The sequence below is a fragment of the Podarcis erhardii genome, assembly GCF_964252035.2.
Source record: "Podarcis erhardii genome assembly, chromosome: 1".
Lineage (NCBI taxonomy): Eukaryota > Metazoa > Chordata > Lepidosauria > Squamata > Lacertidae > Podarcis > Podarcis erhardii.
In genome coordinates this window covers 93232394-93253030 of record NC_138497.1, presented here as the reverse complement: position 1 = coordinate 93253030, position 20637 = coordinate 93232394, and the positions used below count along the sequence as shown (strand labels likewise).

General features: G+C 42.4%; 1 protein-coding gene across 9 annotated transcripts in view; it reads left to right on the top strand.

Annotated features, from left to right (window-relative positions):
- The window catches only part of SEMA5B (semaphorin 5B), a 363675-nt gene that overhangs the window by 191863 nt on the left and 151175 nt on the right, over nt 1-20637 (top strand). For all 9 annotated transcript variants that reach the window (XM_081871152.1, XM_081871150.1, XM_081871157.1 and 6 more), the window contains one exon: nt 8550-8752. In XM_081871152.1, the coding sequence (XP_081727278.1) occupies nt 8581-8752 (172 nt within the window). In that variant the 5' untranslated portion in view covers nt 8550-8580. The remainder of the gene's footprint in view (nt 1-8549; nt 8753-20637) is intronic.

The window sequence follows — 20637 nt, the reverse complement described above, 5'->3', positions numbered from 1 at the left end:
GAGGGCCGAGTTTGAGGAAGCCTGGTCTATAGGGATTGATGGTGTAATGCTCTTCCTACCTCATGGTCTCAAGCACACTTGAATTCACATGATCAGCCTTGAGAGGAAACTTCAACTAGCCAGTCACATGCCAAAGAGCATGGGCATCAATTCTTGGCTTCTCTATAACACAGTGTTTAAGGAGACTATGATCTTAAGAGAGAAATTTAGCAATTCTAGTATTTCTTGTAGGGAAACAAGGCACTTCCATGTCCCAGTTGAAGACGTGACATTATAAACATGATTGATTGGTCTGGTAAATAATGCAATGTAATTGTACTGCATTGCTCTGTGTTGTAAGACAAATCTACTATTCATGGAATAAACATAGTTATGGGTAAATTGCAGTCTCTTTCCAGAGCTGGAGCACAAATGTTCCCTCCTCTGCCTTTGTTTTGCAACATGATGTTTTGAAAAGGTCAGACTGGAGGGCATCTTGACTGGTGATGGATGGGTGTAAGCAAAAAGTGTAGGGGCTCACTTTTATTATAAGAGGATTCCGATTTTTTTAAAACAACAACTATTCTCTCTCCGCCCCCCATGTAATGTTCACTGGACCAGTCTGTCACTTCTGCATGGCACAGCTGTCGGGTTTTATAACATTTATATTTCTTTGTGTTTATCCAGCCAATGAGGTTTTTGAATTTTCTTCTCTTCATTTGATTCTACCCGCTGCTCCTGGTGTGAATTTAGCCAACCATAAAAGTGCTACAGTTTTTCCCTTCTTTATTTCCTTCCTTATTAAAACGTACAGGCAATCTCTCTCTCTCTCTCTCTCTCTCTCTCTCTCACACACACACACACACACACGCACGCACGCACACACACACACACACACACACACACACACTTGTCAGAATGGAAAATCTCCCTCTACTTTTGCACTATAGTAAAGCATTTTTCTCCCATTCCATCATTTTATTTCTATCATGATTGCTAAATAGATGTGGTTAAAATAAAATTGGTGGCTATGCCCCCCAAAATACAGGGGATTATCCGAGTTTATCCATACTTGCCTTTTGCCCTGCTCATTTTAAGTCACAGGACCACACTTCAAAGCTGGTGTCCAAGTGCCCTTTTCTGCCCTGAAGCTTTCCCCACAAAAACTTGCTCTTTAAAGCTTAAACACAATTTGGGTTTTCGGAGGTTTGCCATATGCGCCAATTCAGCTTTAAGCGGCAGGCTTTCATGGGGAAAGCTCTGGTGCAAAAATAAAAAATAAGATTGCTCAGACACTGAGCTTTTAAAGCATGGACTGTGCAAGGCAAGGTAAGCGTGGATAAACCCTCAGTGTTGCATATGAAGTTGTTCCCATTTACAGTTTTGAGAGAAGTTAGCTGGATTGGAGTTTTCTTCTGGTTATTTTTCTCTTCATGTAACAATCATTTATTTATTTATTTTGTAAAATATATACACTGCTTGATTCTTTAAAAACTTCAAAAGTGGTTTGCAAAAATATAAAACAATAAAATCAAAAGGGGGGATCACAACAGTTGTTTGAAACATACAAAAGTCAAAATGCTAAAACAGATTAAAACTACCTCAACTTTCTAAGCATCTTGTTAGGCTTGTCTAAATAAGAATGTTTCAGCAAGCTCTAAAAAAATAACCTGAAGGCACCTGCTAGATCTCAGTAGGTTCTTAATACAGTATAGAATCTATATTACAGATCCCCAAATGCTTTCTCTGTGTTAATTCCACCAAATAGAATTGCTCTCATCAAGAACTTTGTATATGTTCTTGTGTGGATACTAAATTCTGCTTTGTGTAGACAGCACCATTCATTTCGATGGAAGCATGTAAAGAAAAATGCATGTAGATTGACTTCCTCTGTTTAAATGAATGGGGCAGCCCTTGTAGTCTTGGTAAGCCTGTGCAGAAACTGAGGTTCCTCTGTTCATAAGAAATCATTTGATTGCAGTGACCAGAGCTTCAATCCATGTAAAGACTTGTGTAAGGACTTTCTGGAATTGTTTGCATGTGTCGGATAGCATATGGAAGCCTAATCATCCTGGATCTCGCCAGTGCCTGGATGGGAGGCAGACTTGAAATCTGGTGTGAAACACTGGTTTGGGTTACATAATGGAACAAAGGTGGGATACAGCGGTGCAGCATAAGCTCATGACACCCAAGGTGTGTGTGTAGAGCACGCCCCTAAGGAGGATGGGGTGCAGAGGGAGCTCGCGCACACCACAGCCTCTCTCCACTCCCAGGATGGAGCTGCTGCTGGAAATGTACATGCTGCAGCCCAGGAGAGTGGGTGGCAATGTTGTCACCCACTCTCCTCTCTCCGCCTCGGGGTGAGGCTCGACCTGGGAATGGAGTTGCAACTGGTGGAGTTGGGTGCAAGGAAGCTGACTGTCTTTGTAGCTCCTTGTGCACCAGAGCCAGGCTCTGATTAGAGAGCCTGTTGTGGAGGCGCCTAATCACGCCCCTCTAGAAAAACAAGCCCAAGTCCCCTTATCCGGCCTCCATACGATGCTGCTGCTAGGATGTAAATCAGCGTATGTAACAAATAAATAATCTTGTTGCCTTAATGCTTGTTGTCTGAAATCTCATTACGGTTAGGCTTCAGGGAGCTATGTTTTGGGACCTAGGTTGCTGGCTGCCTGTCTATGTAGGCCAGATCAGGTGTAGGATCTAAAATGGGCACAGTCAACTTCCAGAGGACATGGCGAGGAACAAGCAGCAAGTGGGTTGTTGAAATTGGGCAAAACCAAGGTCCAGAGTGGTAAGCAGGAACTCAGCAGAACCACAGGCTAGAGAAATGAATTGCAAGGACTAAACACTTTCAGATGTAAGGATTGGGATTGGCCTTTGGAGTCAGTTTACTGGGTGCATAGGTAAGCTATTACTGCACTCTTGAGGTCCTTTGCTTTGTCATTTAGTTTTCCTGGTTTGCAGTAGGATCAGAGTGTTGATGGCACAGGAAACAAAGCACTGAAGCCTGAAAACCAGAAATCCCAGTTTAATATTGGTAAATATTATGTAGGTCCTGTCTGTACAGGAAGATGGGAACAGATACTGTCTCCTTAACAACAATAATAATAACCACTACATTACATTTAAGCACTTCTCTGTGTCCTGAGTGCTCTGCAATGGTGCTTGAATGTCTCAAAGCCTTTTCTGGAGAGTATTGAAGCAGCTAAAGAGTCTATATAACAATGCCATTTGCAAGGCTCCTTGTATCAGAGAGTTGACTAAATGAGCATAATACGAATTTCAGGTCATGTTGCTTTTAGCAGGTTGCTATACTTTGATATCCTCCTGCCAACCTAGCAGTTCGAAAGCATGTCAAAGTGCAAGTAGATAAATAGGTACCACTCTGGCGGGAAGGTACATGGCGTTTCTGTGTGCTGCTCTGGTTCGCCAGAAAGTGGCTTAGTCATGCTGGCCACATGACCCAGAAGCTGTACGCCAGCTCCCTCGGCCAGTAAAGCGAGATGAGCACCACAACCCCAGATTCGTCCGCAACTGGACCTAATGGTCAGGGGTCCCTTTACCTTTATACTCTGATATCAATAAGAGGCTCAGCCATTGTTAATTATAACAGCATTGGCTGCTCAATATTATTAATAATAGTTTTTTTACTTCAGGGTGGTTCTTGGCAATTTCATGAAAAGCAGTCGACCTAACATTTTTCTTGAGGGGCTGACATTCCAATGGCCAATTCACTCTTTACCTATAGCTAGTTGTACATACCGTATTTTTCGCCCTATAGGACGGTAATTAGCAGCTCATATGAGCAGTGTGTATGAGAATGGGACATACGCTATGCCGCAGATCAGCTTTGTAAGCCAGGATTTTTATTTTGGGAGCACAAATTGGTTATGGAAGTTGATCTGAAGAATTGTTTACATTACTTCATCATTCTTATACTGCTCCTAAACTTTTAAGTGGGAGCCTTGAGTTACAGACTGACTTTGCCAAGACTGTTGTTTAACTAAATTGTCTAGTAGTTTTGTTGCTCTTGACAATATCCGTTTTTATTGTTCGCTGTATTCTAATGTTCTTCAAGAACACTTGAAAAGTGAACACTGTAAGTTTATCCACACTTACCTTTCTTCTGCTCATTCCAGGCACAGTTCTTGATTTAAAGCTTCATGCCTGAGTGCTTCCCCCCCCCCCCAGCCCTCCCTGCGATAATCTGCTCTTTAAAGCTCAGTTGGACCAAATATAAATCCATGGAAAACCTGAATTGACGTTTGCTCTGGACTATTCCCACCGCCCAGTTCTCCTTTGCTTCTCTAGATTCCCAAGTGATTTCAGGGGGATTGTGAACCTCAGCTTGCTACATGGATACGTACCTATAGACAACTACCTGAAGATAGCACCTACATTTGATCTGCCACGCAGCAAGTTTGGCAATGGTTACCACGTGCTGCCTCCACTCTTGGAGACATTAAGTCTACGGGGGAATACAAGTGGGAAGAGTGCTGTTGCATCCGGGTTCTGCTTTGGGGCTTCACGTAGACATCTGATGGGCCACTGTGAGAACAGGATAGTAAACTAGATGGGCCACTGGCCTAATCCAGCTCTTCTTATGTAGTTCTGTTGTGTCAGTTCGTAAAATACAGCATTTTATATACAAGGTTTGTCTCTAGTCTCTTCTCTAAAAGATTTACTACTTTTTAGGGGGGTGGGGAATCTTCTGTGTCAAGCCAGTTGATTAGATGTTCTCATCTTCCATCTTTTGATCATGGAAGTACAGCCTAATTCTACATGCAAAATCCTTTTTTCATTAAAATTATATTTCCAGAAGAGAAAAGATTATGGTTGGCAGTAACATATTACTTATTTATCCTTTTTTTGGTATTGCTAATTAGCACATGGCCTATGGAAGCCTGGCAGGGGTCACTGTAGAGAAGAAGTTTCTTATTGTTCATAAAGCTATTTCTAATTCTTCTGAAGCTTTTGCTTTAGGGGCAAGTTGTTTGCCTCCCTTGTCTCCACAGAACATTGATGACCACCTACTGCATCTGATGGAATTCATTTGGCTGAACATTTCTTCCAAATGAAGCCGATAAGTAGTTATCATCTGATACAATTAAAAGATATTAGATAGATAGATAGATGGATGGATAGATAGATAGATAGAGGCAGGGAGCTAGCAAATGGGAAAGCCTAGTTTAGCACTAGCAAATGTGATAGGGAATGTTTCGTTAACAGCAAACCAATCACGTTTACATGCCTCTGTGGAGCTGTTATTTCTGCATTGTTTTTAATGATGCAGACACACAAAACACCAATGGCCAATTCTCACTCTCCAAAGGGAGTGTCTCATGTTACCCAGTCTTGTTTGTAGCATGAGGGTGCAAACACAGCTTGTCTATGTTGACCATATTGGCACTTTTGTACCCAACCTATAATTTCTGAAGGGCTTTCAAAATGCAGCACTATTCAGTAAGTGAGCTGAAAGAGAGGTCCTGGCTGCAGTGTTACAATTTAATAGACAGAAAGGCAGGGAAGCACAAGGAATACAATAGGAAAGGAAATGAAGGAGAATGAGCTTCCATGTAAAAGCTGGGGAAAGAAGGAACGTGTCTTCAAAAGGGGTATTTATAAACCAGAAACCCAGGGAGGTTTTCTAATATCAGGAGGCAGGGCACTCCAGAGGATGAAGAATAACAAGAGTAAAGGAGATGCAAACACTAGATAACAAACCAATGAGATTATTTTTGCTTGATAAGAAGGCAATAAAATGAAGCGAAGTAGATAAGTGATAAGAAAGCAGAAAGATAAGGAGGGCAAGAAGACTTTTATAAGCTAAAAGAAGTTCCAATGGAATCCTGAGTGGAAATAGAAGTGAAGTAGAGCAAGTTACATGATTAAAAAGAGCAGCATGAAAAACCAAGCAATTTTAAACAGAGGGGAATGGTTGAAGATAGGTGTCTTGCTGGGGGAACTGTGTTTTGGGAATTACGAGGGTGCAGTATGGTGCAGTGGTTCACTTACAGCAGGAAGACATGACAGTGTGGTGCTTGGGAAACCCAGCCTCAACCTTTCACTCAGCCATGAAGGTTCTGGGGTGACTTTACTGGATAACTGCTCCGCCCCATTCACAGATAACAAATGGTGAACAACTTTGCTGGGCTAATAAGAAGACTTTGGATTTGATATCCCGCTTTATCACTACCCGAAGAAGTCAATAGTAATAGATAAATAGATAGTAATAGATAAATAGAGTAATAGATAGATAGATGATAGATAGATAGATAGATAGATAGATAGATAGATAGATAGATAGATGAAGGAAACTTAGAACATTTGTTTTTTCTGTAAGTTTGAATGTCGAGTTGTCGTTAAAAACTCTTGCTCATTTTACTTTTCTACAAATGAAACTAGAAAGACCAAAATAAACACTGAAGGCGTTTGAGCCGGCCTCTCAAAGGTTCTTAAAAGCTGGTGCGTTGTATGTAGACCACTTGGAAATTGAACAAAACTTTTGGAATGCACACCACACCCTGTACGATCTCACGTAATGCTCATTTAGCCCTGGCAATGCCTTGATTCGCAGCTCACTACAGTCAGGGTGATGCCTTCCCTTAATTTTAGTAGCCCTCGGTGTCAGGCCAAGTTCCCGTGGTTATATAGGCTCTTTCTTAAACACAGCACTTGCTGAAGTCACTATACATTCACACTGAGTTTTCCCTCTCATTTATTACAGTCTGTGTAGAAAATTTTAATTTGAGCAGCATTCTTCCCTCCCCCTGCCTCCAGTTTTAGTGAGTGGGGACTTGGAGTTGTAAAGTTTAACTTCTTCTGAACTGAACTGGTGATGATGATTGCACTGAGAGTTTGAGGAGTCACAGCTTAGTTTTATTGACAATATTCTTAAAAAAAAAAAAAAACACCACCACCAAAAACTCGTCCCTTGAAGTACATAGTCAGCAGCAACATATGCCTTCAAAAATATTGTGGCTTTCTTCTTATTGTTTCTTTAAAAGGAGTCTAATGTCTTTGTTGCTGTTGGTACTGGCGCGACTTGAATAATAATCATGTTTGACAGTCTGGTAGGCCTTTCAGTTACATTTGGTTTGTCAGCAATTAATATTGTGGGCCCCAGGACCATTCTGCAAAACTGGACAATATATGCCCCAACTGAATTTGAGCACTCTTTCAGATAATCTCTTTATAGCACAATAAATGTGAAGCCGATTCTGGATCCAGAGATTTCTCTAACTAAATATGATGTCTCTGTGTGGAGATATTGGCACTTTTCCAGTACTTGTCACTATATATTATTACTCAGACCTCCCACCCAAGATTTCCTGTGCCTTCCTCAGTTAGTCCTCTTATTGCTAAAGTGAGTGCTGTGTGGAAAGTGGTTGTGTGTTGTCACGGTTACACACTGGATAGCACCTTGTGGGGTTACTTGTGACAGGCCACACAACTACTTGCCACTGTAACCTGTAAACCAGTTTTAATGGTCTTAGTTGCTGTGTGATTGCATTTCTGGAGTGCTCATCAAGTGTCAAATGTATTTATCTGTGTTTTAAAAACCCTACCAGATTTTGCAAATCTGCCCTCACCTCCTACACTCTATTGCTATTTCAGGAACCTTTACTTCTTAGTATTTTCTTATTCTTCAAACTTCCTTGCTGGCTGGCTATGCACAGCCAGCTCTGGGTCACTTAGTCAGCTTCACTTTACCCGTCCTCAGATGCCAACAACTCCATCATTTTTGTCTCCCAGCAGCAAGTCTGTTCACAACTGTTATAGGAGGACGGGGGACTACAGTACAATTGTATATGATGGTTTTTCACCTTTGTGAAATGGTCCCACAAGTATCTGTCAAGTCTGGAAAAAGTGTTTGATCTTAAAGAACCGCAAGCAAAGTTCTGTTCATAGAATGGGCTTCTCACCTCATGCTTTTCTCCCTGCACCTATTCTCCAATTTCTGATTTAAAATGGTTCAGAAAGTTTTAAAGTTCATGAAATGGTGGTGATGGGGAGTTTTGCTTGTCGCTCGCTGTGTCATAGGCAACATCCTGTAGTGCCTATGAAACTTGTTCTAACATATTTTCCATGGCAAAATGTATATAGTGATGAATATAGGAGTGAGTAGCTTTCTGGGAGGGAAGTATTATATTTTTCCAGGTCCGAAATACTACGTTTTGAGAACTGGGAAAGTACTCCCCTTCCTGTGCTTCCATAAATCTGTTTTGGAGCAGATTTGGGGGGGGAGGGGGAAATCCCATTGCACTAGTGCTAATGTCTGCCCATTGCAAGAATTTAGCTGAATATTGCCAATTGTCAACAGTAATGCAACCTTAAGAGACACTGTGTACTTGTATAAACTGAGCCCAACATATGTGGAATAAATGATGGTCATGTCACCAAAGATCTAATGTCATGTTGACTGTTTTCAGTGCTGCTCTTCTGAACATTGTTGCAAATTGTTACTCATCATGTGGGCTGGTTATGTGAGAGACAAAATAATCTCACCTATTCAATATTCTTTTTCTAAGAGATCCACCTTTTCCCTAATTTATTTCTTTATATTTCAGGTATCTTCTGGGGCCCTACCTTGGACGCTGAATGTGCAGCATATCTTCAGTCATGGTTGTTTCAAGATTAAAGGCTGTTCCACTATCATTGCCAAGCCTTTTCCTTCTCACTGTTCACCTCTCTGCATCGCAGAATATCCTTGTTTACTCTGAAGATGAGCAGCAGTGTTCAAGAAGAGAGCACCCAATGATTTCTTTTGAAGGTGGGAGTCCTTCCCTTCTGATCTCTCTGCTCTGGTTTGAGAATAAGCATTTTAGGTGGATTTGGATTGTCACTTCCTCTTACAATGCATCTTTCTAATGAGATGCAAGATGAGCTTGTTCAGTGGGATATACTGCTCACATAGTTTCTACTTCATCTCTCGGGTTGCAAAACCTGCTCTTCCACAAATTAAAACAGGAATTTTGGGAACTTCTAATTGGTGTTGTTCTTTGTAAAGTTAGCATCTTCTGTCTTTCAATGAAGCGATGGTCATTCTCTCTTGATAGTATGTGGTAGTTAGGTACCTGTCCTTTCAACCCTGTATATTAAGGGTTTTTGGCAGAGTTGATACAAGGTTAAGGCATAGTGATTATTATTGGATAGCAACAGAGCAATGTTCAGGGCATTGAATATCCTGTCTTTCTTCTTGTGTTTTTAACCAGACATTGCCAACTGACTTTTAAAAAACATTTCTCCACAGCTTTAAGAGCTCGATACTTTCTTGTTAGTGAAAGGAAAATGGAAGAATGAGAACCTGCTATGTAATGGTTCTACTTGGCCTTAATATCCATACAATGATATTGCCTGCCCTTTCATGGTGTTCAATATGCTTCCATTGAAGCACTTTCAAGCCCATTTTCCAGTTTTAATTATTTCTGAAGTGAAGTGTTGATTTTGCTTTTTCCCTTTGGGATATGGAAGTGTGCTTGTAATTGAATTCTCCAATCAGGACAAATGAGTGAAGCTACTTATGACCTTTTGAGAATAGGAAGGAAAGGTTGAAAGCTTGCAGACCCTTCTGACTTTTTTTGGATGCATCTCCTGAGACTGTCCTAGAAGGAAGTGAACTGCTCTTGCTGCATTTCACATGTGTCAGCAGCCTGGTTTTTTTTTGTTATCTTTTGTTCTTCTCTTTTCTTTTATTCCATTACCTGTACTTAAATGGATTAAATTAAATTAGTGAAACCTTTAAGCCTGCAAAATAAAATGCCAGCTCTAACGTTCATCCTATGGAACCAGGAAATAAACCTTGATATTTTTTTTAACTGCTCAGTAAATTGGACAATGTGCTTTATTGGGAAAGAGCAAAAGGCAAAACCCTTGGGACTAACTGAGAACCTGTTTGGCTGTTTAAACTATTAATGTAGTGACAGGCTTGTTTGAACGGAAGGCAAAGCTGAATTATCCTGAACGCACTGACATTTGTGGTTTAAATGGGATCAGGTTAGAAATGATTATTTAGATTTGTATTAATTTTGTGCCTCTGGTGAATATTACTTTTCTTTTGCTGCTCTATTTTATGTTTTATTATTATTACTGTTCAGAGTTTTGTACGTTTCTAAATTGTTTATGAGTTGCCTTGGGGTTCTGGAGAGGCTGGAAAAAAATGTTTGAAATAGGTACATAAACAAACCAATAGAAGCAGTTTGTACAAAGCCAAAGGCTCTTGCTAGAGGAACCGTTTATATTACGAACTAGACAGCCACAGCTAAATTGTACCTATGAGCTGCTGGATACCTCTAGCTTCCTTTGTTTTCTGGCTACAGTTCCAAATGATCAGCCACGGGAAAAGTATGATGTAGACTCTGTGTGGTGTTGTGTTGTGCAGTGCTAGGAGCTTGTGGTAGGAAATTCCATTTGATCCCATTGAACACACATAGAGAGACTTGTGCAGTAGTTGCTGCTGCTTGAAATCCAGACGATGTTGGAAGTGATCCACATGGCACTGTTTCACTGTGGCTTAGATACCAATCAGCCACCACACCATTGCTAGTTTGGGAGAACAGAGCCTCAGACACACCCAGGATGTTGAGCCCAGGCACTCTGGGCAGCGCAAGAGAGAATCCATCTGCTGAACAGAGAGAAATTCAGTTTATCTTGCTACATTTGGATAGCTCATACGAGCCTTGATTTTAGGCAGAGCGTTATGGGTGGCGTATAGGCTAAATCTCCACCTGAAGCCCCCAAGGTCACGAGAACAAAATTGGTTACGTACTTTAGTCCTTCTTATTGTTTCTTAAAGTGTGACTTGTGGTGCCAGACCAGCAAGCAAAGGATAACTTCCCCATGGCTCTGCTTTAGACCTGTTATGCTAAGACCATTCATACTGGCTACTTTAGACTTCACGATAAGCTTTGCTTAATGGTTTTTCTTTGAAAGCACAGTTGGCAAGTGAGTGGGAGCAACCAATCTTGGCTTAGTGTTATAGCCAAACTGAGGGTTCTTGACTTTGTTTATTTTAGCATGGTTTGTTTTGCTGAAACAAGCCATAATGACAAAGTCAAGAACAAATATGGCCTTCAGATCATGGTTCATATGGGGCAAAGCTAGACACAATTCCCAGGTTAGATGTAATGGTAACCCAAGGTTTGTTGTTTCTACAGCAAACCATTATCTGCGGCTTGCTGTGATCTGCAAATGTAGCCCTTGTATACTTTATTTATTTAAAGCATCAACACCTTACCTTTCTATTAAAATGCTCAAGGCAGCTCTCAACAACAGTTAAAAATAAAAGATAAAAGATGAGGAATCAGGTGACGGCAGCAAAAACTAAACAAAAAAACACCCAAGGAGCTGAAGCATCAACTGTTTGGCAGACCTATTTAAAAAAGAAATGTGTTTGCAAGCTGGTGGAAGGCCATTGCAGAGAGGGAGCGGGGCTGGCTTCTTTTGAAGTTCAGGCATGACCAGCAAGAAGGCTCTGCAGCTAGAGGAGCATAAGATGCTGTCTTCCATGGAGTCAGTCGGTAGGTCTATCTAGGTCAGAATTGCATTATCTGCATTGATTGGTGGCGACTGGCCCTTCTTCAAGATTCCAGGGTTACAGCTTGGAACTTTTTGCATGTGCAATATAGCTCTTCTTCGAAGTTTTGTATGGACTCTAGGTGTTAGCATAACACGAAACACAGCACTGGGATGCACCAGCCATTCTGTGCTTAGGGGTGTTTGAACAGGGGCCTTAGCATAAGTAATCAAATGTAAAAAGTTTGTGAGAAGGCTTTTGCTTATAAAACTGTGAGCAGTGTAAAATAAAACTTCTGTCGTCCCCCCCCCCCTGGGGGTTAATCAGTTGCTTTTAATGAATGTGTATCTTTTTCTGTCTTCACAAACTACTTAACTGCTTAGAAGTGCTGTGGGCATTCCTATGTGTCGATTACTGCGCCCAGCAATAATTAACTTGCTGGATTGTCAGCTTCTCAGAGAGCATGTTAATTTTATTTAGAATTTGTTAATTGAATTCCCTCTTGGAATTTCCCTTTTAGCCTCCTTTGTTATTTAACAACTTGAGAGGAAATCTTCCTTTTAAGAGAGGTAGGAAAGATATAACTGGTATGTTCTCTGAGCAAGGTTTATTTAGAAGGGGAGGAGGTGCCAATCAATAGAAGTGATTGTTCAATGTGATATGGCAGATTTCCAGATAAGTATTAAACTTTCTCTTTGTTTTTTTAACCTAAGGCACATATTCCTCTATTAGTCATTAGTGGACTAAGGCTGCAAGCCTGTGCTTGCTTATATAAGCTCCATTGAAGTGAGACTTACCTCTGGGATTTTCCTCACAGACACAGGGAGAAGGGAGGGAAGCACTGTAATCTTCTTTATCTGGTTCCCATGAGGTGACCATCACTCACCATAAACAACTGCACGAGTCACTACTTAGAAGCTTGTCCTATTGTAGTTTGCAAATGCCAGTAGCCTGAAAGAATGCTCTGATTTTGTGCTTGAAACAAGCTCAAATGTTGTGACTTTTCAGGGATACAGTGGTACCTCGGCTTAAGTACTTAATTCGTTCCGGAGGTCCGTTCTTAACCTGAAACTGTTCTTAAGCTGAAGCACCACTTTAGCTAATGGGGCCTCCTGCTGCCGCCATGCCGCCGGAGCACAATTTCTGTTCTCATCCTGAAGCAAAGCACTTAACCCGAGGTACTATTTCTGGGTTAGCGGAGTCTGTAACCTGAAGCGTATGTAACCTGAAACGCATGTAACCGGAGATACCACTGTATCTGACTCAGGAATAGCATCATGTTAGGTTAATTTAATTGCTATATTATAAACAGTAGCAGGTTTTTGCTTGTTCCTTTCTGCATCAAGTGACTATTTTAATTTTGAAGGGACTGAAGGAAGACAGTGTGTGTTGCTTAAGAGGTCCTGATTCTTTTCTTTTCTTTAGCTCAGCTGTGGGGAACCTTTGCCCCTGCAGACATTCTTGAACCACAACCATTGGCCATGCTTCTTGGGGCATATGGGAGTTGTAGTTCAGTAACGTTTGAAGCCACACCTGCTTTAGATGCTATGGTATGAATACGAGCCTTGTCCATAAATGATTAAAAGTGGTATCCTGTTCCAAACATGCAGGACACCTTTGTCCAGCTTTGCCCAAATTATGGTGAGTGGTTTATTCTGCAATTGGTGTTTTAGTTCTGATAGTTAACAATGTATTCTGATTGTAACCTCCCCTTGGACTGCTTTTAGCAGTGATGTATAAGCTATCAATATTTAAAAAGAACGAATACATCTTGAAAATAAATATTGATTTTAGTACGTTAGGTACTTGCTTAGTTGGTTAAAGGCTAGGCTAAAAGGCCCTTTGCATTCCCTTGGAGCTTATAAGAGGATGAAGGAAGCCCTGCATGGTTTGCCTCCTCTGTCCTGTTTTTTTCTTGGCCATTTTGTTGTGTAAGCCTGCCAGTAGGGACTGCTCAATTTTAAGGTTAGTGAACCTTTTCTAAGTATTTCATGTTACGCATGGAATATGATAGCATTGGAGTTTCCTGGCACATTCAGATCAAGAAGAGGAGAAGATGATAGGGGGCCTAGTCACAAGCAGTTTCACAGAGGCTAGAGATTTGGGTTCCTATGTACAAACAGTTCCCAGGGCAGCTGTACTGCAGCAGTCAGGAACCTCCATGGATCCCCCCCCTTAATGGACAGCAGCAGGGGGAAAGGATGCCTGTGGGCTGTTTGGTCAGAACATTGCCTTTTCTGTGGGTCTACATCAGATGGCACAGCCTTGCTGGTTAACCTTTTCCTTTTACCAATCTGGAAACGCTATTAGAGCATGGATTTTGGCTAAAAATAAACCGACCATCAGCTGCTGCATTGTGCACATGCCTGGCAGTGTTGCGGGTTGTTTCAAAGAGACCCATGGGCTTTCCGTTATGGATTTCTTGCCCATTAATGAAATCCCATTGAATGTGAAAATGTGAAAATGAAATGGGAGAAACCGATGCTGACAATTTCCTGTTCTGTAGGATTTGTTTGTTTGGATAATGCCACTAATAAAGCCATATATATTTGCTATTTTAGGAAAGCTGTGTGTCCCCCCCCCCCTTAAAATTTCTTTTTCTTTTTCTTTAAAAGCAAGTATTTCAGAGTAAAAATCAGCACACTTTACAACTACAGCAACAGTATTTCTTTTCTATTTGTCTGTCTTTGGAGTTTTTAGACACTTAGCATAAACCATGATGAGAACTAATAAAAATAAATCAGTGTGGTGAGCCAGAAAGACCTCTGGAATAAAAGACAGATCTGGGAAAAGTGCCCTTCATTCACAAAATGCTTCACATACAGAGAGTCGCTCACGAGCTGGAAAGAAAAGGAAGATTTTACGGTGTGAATTAAAGAGGGGAAGTGATTCAGTGTCTCTCATAGGAGGAGTGAAAGAGATCATTTCACGGAGCCGAGGCAGAATAAGAGCCACCTCCAGCTAAGGGGTAGGGGATGGGGAATCACAGGAGGCAAAACAGAAGCATCCAGAAATGGAGAAGAAAGAGTGCTAATGTCAAGGAAGACGATGTGTGTGAGTAAGCAGGCTATCAGTGAGAAAGAGAGGGCATATGCATAAGTAGGAATGGTTTCCAGAGCTGAGAATGCCTGTGCTATTTAAGTCTGTATTTACATCAGCAGAAATGTTAGCATTATAATCCTTAGTGATTTGGTTCATGATGCATCATTCCCTATTGAGCACATGGGAAAAAATACTTTGTATGATATATGTGTGCTCACACACACATGTACATATATACAGTATGCATATTTCCTGGTGTGTACCTAGGATATAGATTTTTTAAATCAGCTTAAATTTGTGTGCGGTCAGATGTGCATCTTCTTCGATCCTGATCACGAGCCTGCATTTCACAAAAGTATTTAAATAGATCTATAAAATACCTATTTTGTATGCAAAACATTTCAGGCTTGTCCCCGGGGGTGGGGTTTGTCCCTGAGAATCAGAGTAGAAAATATTGAGTATAGTTGTACCAGTGACTTGTCTCTGGTTATAATTCATACTTACCTGTGATTGTTAGGAGTCTTGTGGAAATGCTGTAGGAGGTTGATCAGATGATTGAGGTGAATGGCAGGAAATTGGGGAGTTGGACTTAGATGAAACTGGGGAGAGTGTTAGTGGGATGGGGAATGATAAGTTGGGACCCCAAGAAGTATCTGAGAGACCCAGTGAGCTGGGAGGAGACCTGGATCCCATGGTGGGATATAGCAGGCTGTCAGAGGAGTGCTCAGCCCAAGTGACACTGGATATCCCAAATTCAACATCACCTGCTCTGGCACCTTCCCCTATCAGCAAACCTCAAATTTTTGCATGGCTGGAATGCAGCCTCCTAAGAGTTACACATATTACTCTGCCCACTTTTTGTGTCTGGCCACATCACCTTTGCTGAGGCCCTGCCTACCACTTGCATTGCAACATCTGAAAGGTTGCCCCCAATGTTACTCTCAGGCTATGAAACATTCCTGAATTAACAATAGCTCCTGGGTTAAACAATAAGACTGTAGCAATCGAATATTCAGTTACCTAACAGTAAGCCCCATGGAACTCAGATGTTTTTAGTAGATGTGTATAAGATTAAAGTTAAAGGCTTTGGCAGTGGATGAGGAATGTGGCTATAAAATGGAGCTGTAAAATCTTTATCTGAAGTATTGTGAATGTTGTATATGGAGCACTGAGAATGTGTACATTTCAATGTTAAAAACCTAGAAGTGTATAGGAGGAATTTAGCCTAACGCTAAGGGATGACTCCTACAGCGCAAACATTTTTGCTTGTCTGAGGAATGATCTGTCTTCACCTCTCCCCTCATTTTGTTCTGGGGTTTTTCCTAACTCCTCTCCACAAGCCAAATTTGGAGGGGCAGAGGGAGAAGGGGAGGAAGCCCATTGTACTAGCTGGTGAACTTGTGTAGGCTGCTGCTAGCAAGACCTGTTAGTTGAATCTGGCCCCATTAGTTGAGATAGGATACCACATTAGGTGGAAGTTGCAAAATTGAACAAGTTACACAAATATCTGCCATGGTGAAATGTCAAAGCAAGCGAATAGAAACAGTAATAAAAGAAGCAATTTGTGCATATCTTCCATAGCCTGTAAAATACTAGCTTGCCCTTTCTCCATGTCCTTTCCCAGTCTTTCCAGAACTAAAAATACCCATAAGGGGATTGATAATGCCAAGGAAGTAAGCGGGTAGTCTCTGACGAAATCATTATCCAAGTAGACCCATTGAAATCATGGATCTAAGTTAGCCATGTAAACTGCTTTCAGTGGATCACTCTGTGATTTAGTTGGGGATAACCTACTAGAACTGTTGGGATTTGTTGGATGTGGGAGTAGGACTGGAATAAACAGAAATTTGCTGGTCTGGAAGAACAGAATTCTGCAGTCAGGTTTGGCACATAATCATTCCAACCCTTTCCCTCTTCCTTCCTTTTCCTACCTTTCCTGATTAGTGTGGCCCAATTTATAGGGCATCGTATATGGAATAGATACATCTGAATCTCAGCTGTTCCATTGAGCTAGGAATTGCCAGTGTGCCCTAGTGACTTTCACTGGTTCCCAGAATATACCCTCCCCTGATGACATTAGGCTTGAAAGAAGAATTCTGTTTAAGCCAATAGCATAGGTTGTGATGAGTGCTTGGTTAGGGTTTAAGTGTGTGCTGCAACAGTTCCTCCAGTTTACAAATGTGCCCATAGGCCTCAAAAGTTTGACAGCCCCATACCTGTTGGACGATTGGATGAGCATGTGTTTATGGCAGCTCCACCCCATCCTAGACCAGTAAGCTGGAATTCATTAGCACTTTCTTTAGAAACCTTGAATTTAGGATGCAGTCTGAGTGCAAAGGGATGTCTGTGATGAGGGAACAGAAAATATGTTAGAACCTGGGACTACCTGCTGGGATCATCTTGCCCATGGCTGCAGGACTGTTTTCAAGGTTCTGTTGCTTCCCTAAAATGTCCTAGGTGGCTTGGGAGCTCGGTACCTGAAGGAACACTTCTAAATCTGCCTATACATTATATTCATGTATCTAGCGATGCTGTATCTGGTGATGCACTCACACAAACCAGAGGGGACCAGGGGAAGATCCCCCCCCCCCCAATGTAGCATCCTGCCTTCGGAACTCGCTTTCCAGGGAAGCTTGCCTGCGGCTTTCCTTGTTATTTCTTTAAGGGGCCCAGTAAAGACTTTTTCTATTCTCCCAAGGCTTTAAAAAACATTTTCAGTACTTATGTCAATTCTGTCTCCTGCTGTTTTCATATTGCGGTGGTGTTTTTACTTGCTTCATAGTTTATTCTGTAAATATATTACTATTACTACTGCTACTATAATAATGTGAACTGCCCTGAAATGGATGATGAGGGGTGGTATAAATATCCTTAAATAAATATAAATAACAGCAACAACAGCAGCAGCAGCAGCTAAAGCCTATGCTGGTAATGTTGTGAACCTTAGAAGCAAGTGGGCAAACTGGAATTTAGCTCAGAGCTATTTAGAACACCAGGGAGGAAAATTAGTTTCACAGTTCTATGAATACACAGACGCTGTCAGTCTGCAGGAATAGAATATAGGCACTTTAAAAAAAATGACGGCTAAATTCTGTGGGAAATGCACAAAGAGAGTTGCAAAAGGAGCCTGTGACTCCAAAGACTACAGTTGTAGTTTGGGGGGCATTGCAAGGATTTATTTTTGCCCACTGGGTCTGGCAGGCGCCCAGCAGTATAATATGTTTTGCTTTATTACCAAAGTGTTTATTGTTGAATCAGCTTTATTTTATGACAATGTTCTCCGATATAAATCTCTAGCCTGAAGGCTAATTAAAGGGGTTGCCGGAGGTGCTGGCGGTTTTCTGGAGGTGCTGCTGATGTGTATCCTCGGGGATGCTTTTCTTTTGACTTTCTGTGGTATGCCTTTCAAGGTGTTTTTATTATTTTCATTACGCCTTTCAGCACCGTCTCCAGCAGGGGGGATTACAGCATCTGCTGACAGCTCATAGATTACACGCTTTCAGTGCTGACATGCCATATGAACACTTACTGAGGGCTAGCTTTCCTTTTACAGAAAATGTAAACATTGTAGGCCGCAATCCTAAACACACTTTCTGTTGACTAAAGCAGCTTCTTGTGTTCCGTGAAATAATAATGGGCTGCTTCCATAGAAAGCAAAAATACAGTAAAATATCACACGTTAAAAACTTCCCTGAACAGGGCTGCCTTAAGATGTCTTCTGAATGTCAGGTAGTTGTTTATCGCTTTGACATCTGCTGGAAGGGCGTTCCACAGGGCGGGCGCCACTACCGAGAAGGCCCTCTGCCTGGTTCCCTGTAGCTTTGCTTCTCGCAATGAGGGAACCGCCAGAAGGCCCTCGGCGCTGGACCTCAGCGTCCGGGCAGAATGATGGGGGTGGAGACGCTCCTTCAGGTATACTGGACCGAGGCCGTTTAGGGCTTTAAAGGTCAGCACCAACACTTTGAATTGTGCTCGGAAACGTACTGGGAGCCAATGTGGTCTTTCAAGACCGGTGTTATATGGTCTCGGCGGCCGCCCCCAGTCACCAGTCTAGCTGCCGCATTCTGGATTAGTTGTAGTTTCCGAGTCACCTTCAAAGGTAGCCCCACGTAGAGTGCATTGCAGTAGTCCAAGCGGGAGATAACCAGCGCATGCACCACTTTGGCGAGACAGTCCGCAGGCAGATAGGGTCTCAGCCTACATACCAGATGGAGCTGGTAAACAGCTGCCCTGGATACAGATTTGACCTGTGCCTCCATGGACAGCTGTGAGTCCAAAATGACTCCCAGGCTGCGCACCTGGTCCTTCAGGGGCACAGTTACCCCATTCAGGACCAGGGAATCCTCCACACCTGCCCGCCTCCTGTCCCCCAAAAACAGTACTTCTGTCTTGTCAGGATTCAACCTCAATCTGTTAGCCGCCATCCATCCTCCAACCGCCTCCAGACACTCACACAGGACCTTCACCGCCTTCACTGGTTCTGATTTAAAAGAGAGGTAGAGCTGGGTATCATCCGCATACTGATGAACACCCAGCCCAAACCTCCTGATGATCTCTCCCAGTGGCTGCATGTAAATGTTGAAAAGCATGGGGGAGAGGACAGAACCCTGTGGCACCCCAAAAGTGAGAGCCCAGGGGTCTGAACACTCATCCCCCACCACCACTTTCTGAACACGGCCCAGGAGGAAGGAGCGGAACTACTGTATGACAGTGCCCCCAGCTCCCAGCCCCTCTAGACGGTCCAGAAGGATGTTATGGTCAATGGTATCAAACGCCGCTGAGAGATCCAGCAGAACTAGGAAACAGCATTCACCTTTGTCCCTAGCCCGCCGGAGAGCATCAACCAGTGCAACCAAGGCAGTTTCAGTCCCATGATGAGGCCTGAATCCCGACTGGAAGGGATCCAAATGGTCCGCTTCTTCCAGGCGTGCCTGGAGTTGTTCGGCCACCGCTCGCTCAATCACCTTGCCCAAGAATGGAAGATTTGAGACTGAAAGAGGAGGGAACCTAAGGAAGAGGGAGAGGGGGGGGGGGAGAGGGAAAGAAGCTCCTACTTACAAACTCATTTCCGTTCATTCTTTCCCTGAAACACACCAGTGCCCTCTTGACTTCACAATATAAAAACCATGACAAGACATTGAAATCACGTGAGTGTTGTAGATTTACATTATGATCATAAGCATGTTTACTCAGATATGCAGCATTAAATCCCTGTTCCAACCCTATAGGAACCATAGGAAGCTGCATTTATACCATTGGTATAAATACTATTGGTCCATCTAGCCCAAGCACCTTCTCCATCTGGGGTTGGAAACTTCCAGTCTTGCAGGCCAAACTTGGCTCACAAGGAATTCCAATTTGGCTCGTGAAGCCATTTCTCACAAACCACATCCATCTCCTCTGCAGCTGATACCGGGGTGGGGTGGGTACAGATAGGGCTTCATAGGAACAAGGTCTGCTCCCACTGTCCATCAGGGAACCCTTGCTCTGGGTGCATTTTGCAGGCATCCACTGTGTGGAGGAGAACTTCCTTGCACAGTCAATGCCTGCAAAATGCAGACTTCTCTCTTCCCCCCATTAGGTGTTGGGTGGAAGAAATAAGTGCTTTGCCATTCCTGTGCTCCTTGCAGAATTGAAGCCCTTCACTAGGAATTTCTAAATATCTGAAACTATTTGAGGCTTATCTTCTTTCTCCTCATTTAAAACCCACCTTTCAGTCAAAGAATGCTTAAAATCTCACAAAACTCAGACTAAAAACATTTTTGCTTTCAACAATACTTTTCAAACTTTTTGCCCTTGGTGGAGCTCTGAAGCGAGGGAAGGGTAGGCTCTCAATTTGGGGTATGTAAATAAACAACTCTGCTGTCACATGAACTGCCTGCAGTTTATTGCCAGTTGAGATTTAGTTTATTTTTTACCTCTGATCTCCACCTGAACTTTATTTACCATCCGAGCCTCCAAATATCTGTGGGTGAGCACATAAGAGATTGGGGTGTGTATGTGAAGTGACTAAGAAAGAGGGCTTAGTCTACTTTCTGGCAAGGTGTTTTATTTGAGGTACAGGGAGAGTGAACCTCCAATGTCTAGCTTAAGATTTCCTG